This window comes from Ruditapes philippinarum, unplaced genomic scaffold (genome assembly GCF_026571515.1).
Source record: "Ruditapes philippinarum isolate M1 unplaced genomic scaffold, ASM2657151v2 ctg6761_1_1_1_1, whole genome shotgun sequence".
Lineage (NCBI taxonomy): Eukaryota > Metazoa > Mollusca > Bivalvia > Venerida > Veneridae > Ruditapes > Ruditapes philippinarum.
In genome coordinates, this window is record NW_026852539.1 from 66,129 (window position 1) to 76,887 (window position 10,759).

A 10,759-nucleotide genomic window follows, 5' to 3' on the forward strand; every position below is an offset into this window, starting at 1 on the left:
TAAACAAGTGTGCAAAGTTTCAAAGCCATATGTCAATGAACTTTGAAAATATTTGAGGTATTACAAAAACTTTAACGTAAATTCTAAGTCGAAAAAGGGGCATAATTCTGTCAAACTGCTTGATACAGTTACCTACCCCTGTCTACAGATGGTGAAGAAGTGTGCAAAGTTTCAAAGCCATATGTCAATTGACTTTGAAAATATTTGAGGTATTACAAAAACTTTAACATAAATTCTAAGTTGAAAAAGGAGCATAATTCTGTCAAAATGCTTGATACAGTTACTTCCCCCTGTCTACAGGTTGGGGTCATGATGGTGAACAAGTGTGCAAAGGTTCAAAGCCATATATCAATGGACTTTGAAAATATTTGAGGTGTTACAAAAACTTTAACGTAAATTCTAAGTCGAAAAAAGGGGCATAATTCTGTCAAACAGCTTGATACAGTTACCCTCCTGTCTACAGGTTGGGGTTATGATGGTGAACAAGTGTGCAAAGTTTCAAAGCCATATGTCAATGGACTTTGAAAATATTTGAGGTATTACAAAAACTTTAACGTAAATTCTAAGTTGAAAAAGGGGCATAATTCTGTCAAAATGCTTGATACAGTTACCTCCCCCTGTCTACAGGTTGGGGTCATAATGGTGAAGAAGCGTGCAAAGTTTCAAACCCATATGTCAATTGACTTTGAAAATATTTGAGGTATTACAAAAAATAGATAAATACAGAATCCCTAAAGAAAGCCCAACACGGCAAAATTGAAAATGTTGCAGGCTCGGTTTGATTGAGCCTGTTCATGGACGGTACTTGAAAGTGCAAGTTACCGTCCACGCCCCCTAGCACCGGCTTAAGCAGAATTCAACATTTAACATGAACTGGTAAAATTTAGAATTTTGAAACATCCGCAGATGTGTTCATATGGCGGTTATCATGGAACCTTCAATGTGACACGGTAGTGCCATTCCATGAAAAGCGGCATATGGTCCCCAAGTAAAAAAAATGCGTGTGCCCTAAACGAGAAAACAATGGGCGGAACTAAATAAAATGGAATTTTGAAAGGGGATCTGAGGTTATGAAGCCTGCGTATCACAGATAGGACGTCAAAAGACAAATTTAAAAAGCAGGCAACATATCCTAAGGGTGATTCAACATTATTCAAGTAGGAATATTGGAACCACCCAACTAGAAAGTGCCAAAAAGTTGAAACTAAAAATACCACAAGCACAACAATAATGTCGTGCTGAACGATCTTCAAGGATCGAAAATATAACATCATTGATTAAATGTACGGGGAGACTTTTTACAGCCGCCACACGGCACAAATAACACGGATGTGATCTTAAAATAAATAAATACAGAATCCCTAAAGAAAGCCCAACACGGCAAAATTGAAAATGTTGCAGGCTCGGTTTGATTGAGCCTGTTCATGGACGGTACTGGAAAGTGCAAGTTTAACATAAATTCTAAGTTGAAAAAGGGGCATAATTCTGTCAAAATGCTTGATACAGTTACCTCGCCCTGTCTACAGGTTGGGGTCATGATGGTGAACAAGTGTGCAAAGTTTCAAAGCCATATGTCAATGGACTTTGAAAATATTTGAGGTATTACAAAAACATAAGTGGTTACGCCGACGCCGACGCTCGGGTGACTACAATAGCTCTACTTATTCTTATCGAATAGTCGAGCTAAAAAGTACTGAAAATATTTGTATTTAACAAATATAGGGATATATGGCGAAGGTTATTGCCTATCATCTTAAGCTTTAGGTAGTATATTGAAAGTGAAAATACGCTATAGATTTTATGCAAATATTTACCAAAGAGCTTAATAATGTTATATATTATTTGTATTAAATCATTCTTTCGTTCGGTAAATTTTTACCTGTAAACCTTGTTTTGAGGTACAGGTACAGTATTACATTCTGTGTTAATATAAATATATAAAGATATTGGTAATATTAACATTAAATTGTGTATATTATAATAATTAAGAAAAAGAAACTGTTTAAATAAGTATTTTGTCTAAGTTATCAGCAATAATTTGCATAAAATAAGCGGTAATATAGAAATTTGTGTTATTGGCAATAATCAGATTCAAAATTTCGATTAGAAAATCGGGAAAACGATGTTTTGGTATTAAGCAAACAAATGTAAATTCAATATGTGTCTAAATGCGAGTGTTTGTTTCCATGTTAATTTATTTTAATTGAAATACTCACGTATTGAAACACTGCACGATTAACCAGCGCAAAGTTAAAGTAATAGTTAAATCTTGATTCGGTCAGTTGAATAAAGTTTTTATGAATAAAATCCCATATGGTTCAATAGTTAGCGTTTTATTTTCACGTCATTAAACCTGGTTTATCAATTCAGTTGCTTTCATCGGTGAAAGGATATCATCTGTTCATTGAAAGCAAAGAATTTATAATGATTAAATTTAAATGTCAATAGAGATTTTATTGAAGAAGATTTGATTCATTCTTTACGCTAAAGTGATCAACAGTTTTCTTACGTTTAAGTGAGATCGATATTGATAAACTTAACAGTACATAATCATTTTATTTCTATCCTTTATTGGCAAGGTTCAAAGTTAAATTATTTTGAAGGATAGTTAAATGGAAAATACTTGGATGTTATTTAAAATTATTAAGGAAAAAACAACGTTAAATGACGTTATCATTACGCACTAGAACCTCGCTAGTTCGAATACATATAATAATGTGATTATAGCGATAGACAGAGGAGGGATATACATTTTATTTCATTTATTCTCAAATGTTTTATGTGTCAAAGATCTAAGTATACAGACGATCTATAGAATCGAACAGTGACAAATAATGAACAAATAATGACTACGTGCATGAGGACCTGAACTATTTCATAAGCTTTAAACAGTATCCTGACTAACTTTGAAAAGTGTTAAAGCTTCGAAATTATGGGATTATGTGGGAGTGCGTCCCTATGGGCGATTATCGCTCTGGTAGTAGCAATAATCGCGATGATATTAGATATCGTTGGTGTTGCGACTATATCGTGGATGGTTTATCAAATCACAACTAACAGTATAAGGGTCGGTTTGTTTCGGATGAAATCATGTGTGGCTAAAGCTTGTACTGAAGGCGACGTGAATTCGGGTTTCAAAGATGGTAAGATATTGATTCTGTGATATGAACAGAACATGTACACACATAGGCACATCGTTATACAAACAAATGAAATATAATTTGTATGAAAATACCGTGTCACATAATGACAGTTGTTTTTTTAAGAAGGGACAAAAATAACATGATCAGTAATAGGGAATGCAGCTTAGTTTACGCATACAGTTATTCAAAGTAGACGTACACAGTACAAATTTCCTAGAATTCATTAAATGTTTGCAATAAAAGTATTTTACCCAAAGATGACCATTATTGTTATACTTTATATATTACTTCTGTAAAATATAGATAGATTATGGTTTTAAAAAGAAGGAAGCGTTAAACCGAGTACTGTTACACTCTACAGTAGTATTTTTACATCGATATATCATTACGTCAGTTAAATAATAACATAAATTTTAAAGGCCCTTTATGCCACAGAAATGCTTTTATATTTGTTAATTTAAAGCTTTTTATTTTCACTGTACTTTTAGTTTGTATACATAAGTGATTTATTCAAAATGATATCGTACATGGTTAATAAGTGTTATCAAATCATACTAATACTACTTAAGAAATACAATATGAAAATAGTTTCCTGGTTAAAAGTAAAAGTATTCCCACAAATGGTTATAAAAGTTACCTTTTCAAAGTTGATTTTATTAATAGAAATGAACCTTACTAGAGATTAGAGAAAACAATTATGAGAGAATCTCTTTGAAGTTTGATCAGAAAGATACACCTTATATTCAATTTCCCTCAGATAAAATATAATTGTTTTTCTCTCGTACATTTTCTCAAATGTCTACTAAAACACGAATCAAAAGTTTAAAACGAAATTAAAAGCAATTAGCGATGTGTCAGGTAAGTGTGAACATTTCAAGAGACTGATACTGTTTAAGAGTTTATTGAATTCCATAGCGCAGTGAACCTATGATATATTGTATCTGATCAGTATATCAATTAAATAGTCGCTTCAGGCGGTATTTCTTTCAACAGTGTTGCAGTTGTTAGAAGTTGTTGTGTAAGGAAAATCCTCACAAGATTTTATTTTTCAATTTCAATGGGAATTGTATTTTCCAGAATAAAACCAATGTTTTTTTCACGTCATTTGTTTTCAGAAAATAAATCAGTTTATAAAAAAATCATGAAAGTGAATCTTATCAGAATGCTTTATTGTGTCTGTTGATATTATATTAAAGATGGGACTTTGGTGACTTCCTACATTGAGTGACATACTCGTAATAATTTTTTTTGCAGATATTGCAGAAAAACCTGTACATGTATGGATAAATAACGATTCTCTATGATGTTAATTTCAAACTATTCATGATTAATTTTTTATCGTTTCAGCAAACTTCACAGCAACACAAGGCTTTGAAATATTGGCACTTATACTTCTTCTACTTGCACCAATAGCCCTGTGTGTTTATGTGTGCGTCCGTTCAATGAGAGGAACATGCCTGGCATACACCGCCATGATTATGCTGTTTACTGCAGGTATTTTGTACTTTAATCTCACATGACAAGATATCGTCAGCTTATTATAATTTAATGATATTATGCTAATATTTTCATTGTCAAATTGAGCTGAATTGACAATTTATTACAAAAGATTGACTGTTTTAACGGTGACTGATCAACGGTCGATACCGAAATTTGTTTAGGATAAAATATAAATCTGTCTAAAATATAAAAAAGACTGTCCCACTCTTTTTTATAAAATTGAACATTACTGGTAAAACCCAATATATATTAATAAAACTTTCCTTGGATCCCGTGAGTTATTTATCGTCCATGCCAATTAAACTATAAAATAGGATTGATCGCAAAAAGAAAACTTATTTCGACTCATTATATACCCTTGGATGGACAATATATCACTTTAAGTAATAGTTTAGAATTGCTAGAATCTGTTTATCATATTTTATATGTGTTAACATATCGTTGAACATAGGTTTTATTGCGATTGAGGTCATCTAAAAGTATTTTTTTTTAATTATGTAACTGTCTGTTAGTAAGTTTATTTAGCTACGAATATTGGCAAATTGCGTCACTTTTCACAAGTATGTTGTCCATAATTGAAGCTTTAAAACTTAAATTAAAGAGTGAAATAAAGATCCTTGTTAATTTTGGATATCTTAATTTCAGCATTTTTCTGCTTTGTTGGAATGATATGTTGGTTGTCGTATGTCCCGGATCCGTACGTTGTGTCATACTCTCTTGGATTAACTGTCATCGCGGCCATCCTGGCTTGTATTGCTGGACTTTTGATTATACCGGAAGTGCTCGATGATGGTAGACAAGTAACGCCGAACAGACGTTTCTAATAATGAGGTCATGGTGACGTCATTCAGGTGACGACGAAATCAATACACACATTATAATGACGAATTACCTGTGACACGAAAAGCAACTTCTTCATGTCCATAAAACATCAATAGAAAAATGAGATATAGAACACGAATACAGAAATAAATAAAACTGTATTCAGAATATGTCTTTTCAGAATCTGAAAATGATAACGTGTTTAGTTAAAGTAAAAGGTATTACAAGTACTACTGTACTATTTCAAATGACAAATTTACGTGTTGTACTACCATTAAAATATAATTACAACCAATGATTGTATAAATCACCCTCTTTGACTTCCGAGAATCGGTAACTATAGCAACGAAGGACAGGACAAACAAATATTTTATAGCTTTTGTAGAAAACATTTCATGGCGCTTTTCTTTTTTATATTGTACATTGTTTTGCGGTACTTAAATGTTGTTTTAATTTCGAGATACGGACTAATATGATACAAAGTATGCTTATGTTCACGAAATGCTCGAAATATTTATGATGTTTGATTTGTAATATATGATTTATGATTTGTGATATAAGATTTTTGATACTTGATTTATGATGTTTGATTTGTGATATATAATTAATGATGTATGATTTGTGATATATGATTGATGATGTATGATTTGTGATATATGATGTTTGATTTATTATATATGATTTAGGATATATGATTTGTGATATAATATTTATGCTATATGATTTGTGGCATATGATATATGATGTATGATTTGTGATATATGATGTATGATTTGTGATATATGATTTATGATGTATTATTTGTGATATATGATTTATGATGATTGCTATGATACTATATGAATATGAAGCTTGTTCAAAACCACATTATTTTACAGAGCATTAGGTGCTATTCAAGTTTATCATTACACGTGTATAACTGTTTCAAACAAATTGTGTACATGTATATACATTTTTCAAAGTTAGTAACCTAGTTGATAAAACCGTTATATAGTACATTGTAACTATCGAATGTTTAATTCTCTACTTTTGTCCGATTTTACTGATATGTTAATAGTGAAAACATCAAAGCGCAAAGTTGAATATTCAAAATGACATCGCTAACTTCCGCCTACTTTACGAGAATTAATCTGAAAAGAATGTTTAAAAGTTCAATTACCTGAGCGTTCATCTACAGTCATGATTGTAATTAGTAGCTTAGTGAATCGATTCGAATCAACCTGTCAATAAACATTTTATGTTCTAATTGTTGTTGTTCTTTTTTTCTTTCTTTCTTCGTTATATTTCAAAAGTAGTAATACTTGTTAACTTGCATATGTTAAGCTACAGTCTCACTTACATCCCGGCAGAGCCCCGGTAGACATCCGGGGTGATCCGGGAACGACCGGGGTATGACCGGGAACAACCGGGGTACATCCGTAACTCTGCCGGCAACGTCCTGGATGATCCGGGATGATCCGGGAACATCCGGCATTCGACCCCGGATGGAATAAAATATTTAATATCACCGGGGTGGTCCGGGATGATCCGGGAAGGTATAGCTTTGCCGGCATCATCCTTAGCTCTGCCGGGAACGACCGGGGTGATACCGGGAAAGCACCGTAGCTCTGCCGGCACAAACCGGGGATGATCCGGGGTATGATACAGCCGGTAGAGTTACGGTAGAGCTACGGTAGAGCCCCGGTATATGCCGGCAGAGCCCCGGTAACTACAGGCAGAGCCCCGGAGGATAAAGGTAGAGCTACGGTTGATCCCGGTAGAGCCCCGGTTGAGCCCCGGCAAAGCCCGGATCATTTCAAAAAAATAAGGACAATTTGTGATGATTGAACTTGTTTGTATTTAAAGCCTTCCCATTTCCCTTCTATCCAGTATGGCATAAGGATTTTTCAGAAAATCATCATGAATTACTATTCTGGAACAATAGATATTATATTAAATAAAAATTATGTATCAAAGTTATCATTTTCGGGCGTTTTCAATCCACCGGGGTTCTACCGGGGCTCTGCCTGGATCGTCCTGGGCTCTGCCGGGGCTCTGCCTGGATCGACCGGGCCTCTGCCTTGGTCAACCGGGGCTCTTCCGGCGTCATCCGGGAACGACCGGGGAAGCACCGGCATGAACCGTAGCTTCACCTGGGCTCTGCCTGGATGATCCGGAGCGCATCCTGGGTGGTTAGTAGGGAACTACCGTAGTGCTGCCGGGGTAAGTGTGACCGCAACAATAATTTCATCCCGGATCGTCCCGGATCATCCCGGTAACTTACCGGGATGGTCCTGGGCTCTGCCGGGAGTAAGTGAGACCGAGGCTTTACTTCTTAGTTTTCCATGCAAGGTCATATAGAAATGCTTACTTATAATTAGCCATAATAATTTCTTGCAGGGTTATTAATCTTAAATAGGAACACTTTTAGATGTATGTGTTTCTAAACGAGCCTGTCGTAATTCGCCGGGGTGAAATTATTGTTGCGGTCATACTAACCCCGGCAGCACTACGGTAATTCCCAACTAACCACCCATCAAGGCATCGGTAGAGCCCAGGTCATCATCAAGGCAGCGCCCACGGAAGCTACGGTTCATGTCAGTGCTTCCCCGGTCGTTCCCGGATGACGCCGGAAGAGCCGGAAGGGTTTTAATACAAACAAGTGCAATCATCGCAAATTGTCGTGATTCTTTTTAAATGAACCGGGCTTTGCCGGGGCTCTACCGGGAACAACCGTAGCTCCATCGTCATCCTCCGGGGCTCTGCCGGCATTCACCAGGGTTCTGCCAGCATTCACAGGGGCTCTACCGTAGCTCTACCGGCTATATCATTTTCCCGGATCATCCACGGTTTCTGCCGGCAGAGCTACGGTGCTTCCCCGGTGTAAACCGGTCGTTCCCGGAAGAGCTAAGGATGAAGCCGACAAAGCTATACTTCCCGGATCATCCCGGACCACCCCGGTGATATTAAATATTTTATTCCATCCGGGGTCGAATGCCGGATGTTCCCGGATCATCCCGGACGTTGCCGACAGAGTTACGGATGTTGTTCCCGGTTGTAGCCCGGTCGTTCCCGGATCACCCCGGACGTCTACCGAGGCTCTGCCTGGATGTCAGTGAGACTTAACTTAAGTTACTGGGATGATCCGGGGTGAAATTATAGTTGCGGTCACACTTACCCCGGCAGCACTACGGTAATTTCCAACTAACATCCAGGATGCGTCCCAAGGTGTAGCTACGGAACATGCCGGTGCTTCCCCGGTCGTTCCCGGATGACGCCGGTAGAGCCCCGGACAATCCAGGCAGAGCCCAGGACGATCCCGGTAGAGACCCGGTGGATTGAAAACGCGCAAAAATGATGACGCTGATACATAATTTTCATTAATATAATTTTAAATGATATTTCTCCTAATTAATAAGTAATTCATGATGATTTTCTGAATAATCCTTATGCAAGTCTGGACAGAAGGTAGATGGGGAAGGGTTTTAAAATCATCGCATATTGCCGTGATTCTTTTGAAATGAATTGAGTTTTGCTGGGGCTCTACCGGTATCAACCGTAGCTCCATCATCATCATCCAGGACTCTGCCGGCATTCACTGGGGCTCTGTCGGCATTCATCGGGGCTCTGCCGGCATTCGCCGGGGTTCTACCGGCTCTACCATACCCCGGATCATCCCCGGTTTGTGCCGGCAGAGTTACAGTGCTTCCCCGGTGTAACCCCGGTCGTTCCCGGCAGTACTTAGGATGAAGCCGGCAAAGCTATACCTTCCCACGGTGATATTTTATTCCATCCGGGGTCGAATGCCGGATGTTCCAAGATCATCCCGGACGTTGCCGGCAGAGTTACGGATGTATCCCGGTTGCTCCCGGTCGAACCCTGGTCGTTCCCGGATCACCCGGGACGTCTACCGGGGCTCTACCGATGTTAGTGAGACCGCAGCTTTAGTCCAGGACTTTCAAACCGCAAAGGATTTTTCTCAAACATGTTAGACGTTGGCATATATTTTTTATTGATTTTTATTTAATTTCAATTCAACTTATTTTACACGTTATACATGTTATCTAAGAGCACTATATCCCTCGCGGGACATATGGCGTATCATTATAATGTTGAAATGGTGAACTTTATTGTCTGGAGCACAGACAGTCGGTGCGTGACTTTGATAGTAAACGTGTACAAGCACAAGCCCAAGATTTTTGATAAATAAAATAGTTTTTATCCAAAATGTTTTTAAAACATGTTATTTTCAATAAAACAAAGAAGTGTTTCTTTTTTTAAAAAATGTCATCCATATATACTAAGATTCACCAGCGGAACTATTTTAAGTTCTAGATCTTTTTTAATGTTCAACATATTGTGTAATCTACCCAGAAATGATTTATGTTTAAAACAAATGTACACCATTAGACCATTATACCGGAAAAGATCAATTTCTGAAGCACTGATGTCGAAGGAGAGACAGAGTTATTCGTGCAAGAGAAACATATACTTGGCCATTGGTCAGTACTAGTACTTCCGGTTTTCTTCGTATACGGATCGATCTTGGAATAAGGTGCTTTGATGAGTACATTTATGTAAAATACCACTAAATCACAATTTCATGAGGTTGAAAGACCTAATGCCCATTTAGACTAAGAGGCTAAATTTGAAGGTCTCTATCAAAGTGCGCGCAAAAGGCTGGTCCCTCATAAAATATATTGTTAATTATACTGACAATCGGTTTCATTAACTGAAACAAAAATATAATGGAAACAAAAAAAGTCTCATCAATATAGATAGCATTTACGGCACTATGAAAAATGAAAACGAGTATAGGCGTTACAAATTGACATTTCATTAATTTTGACATTTCATTAATTTCCACACCATTCCACGAAACCAGTAGTTATTTTCAGAATAAAGAAACAAGGAATCTTATCACTTGTGGCGGCATGGCCGAGTGGTTAATGCCTCGTACTAATAGGCTCTCTAGCTGCGTTGATTCAGGTGCAAGCCGTTGTTTCCTTGAGCAAGATACTTTACACTCATTGCTCAGAACTGGTTGGTTCTAGCAACTATCCGATAGTGTGACTATAAGTTTATAGATATAGATTACTACACAATCGAGCAAATTAACTAAATTTTGTGTAAACTAAACCTATCACTTTCAATTTAGTTACGAATTGATGAAAATCTACTACAAAATTACTTTTTTCAATCACACGTACAAAAATAGGGGCGTCCGTGGCCGAGTGGTTAAGGTCGTTGACTTCAAACCACTTGCCCCTCACCGCTGTGGGTTCGAATCCCGACATGGACTTTGGATTCTTTCA

General features: G+C 37.0%; 1 protein-coding gene across 1 annotated transcript; it reads left to right on the top strand.

Annotated features, from left to right (window-relative positions):
• Positions 1–2,576: 2,576 nt before the first annotated feature.
• Positions 2,577–5,820, top strand: LOC132716551 (uncharacterized). The gene is made up of 3 exons (XM_060699852.1): positions 2,577–3,143; positions 4,491–4,637; positions 5,289–5,820. The coding sequence occupies exons 1-3, from the start codon at positions 2,933–2,935 to the stop codon at positions 5,465–5,467; spliced, it is 537 nt and encodes a 178-aa protein (XP_060555835.1). The 5' UTR covers positions 2,577–2,932; the 3' UTR covers positions 5,468–5,820.
• The last annotated feature ends 4,939 nt before the right edge of the window (positions 5,821–10,759 follow it).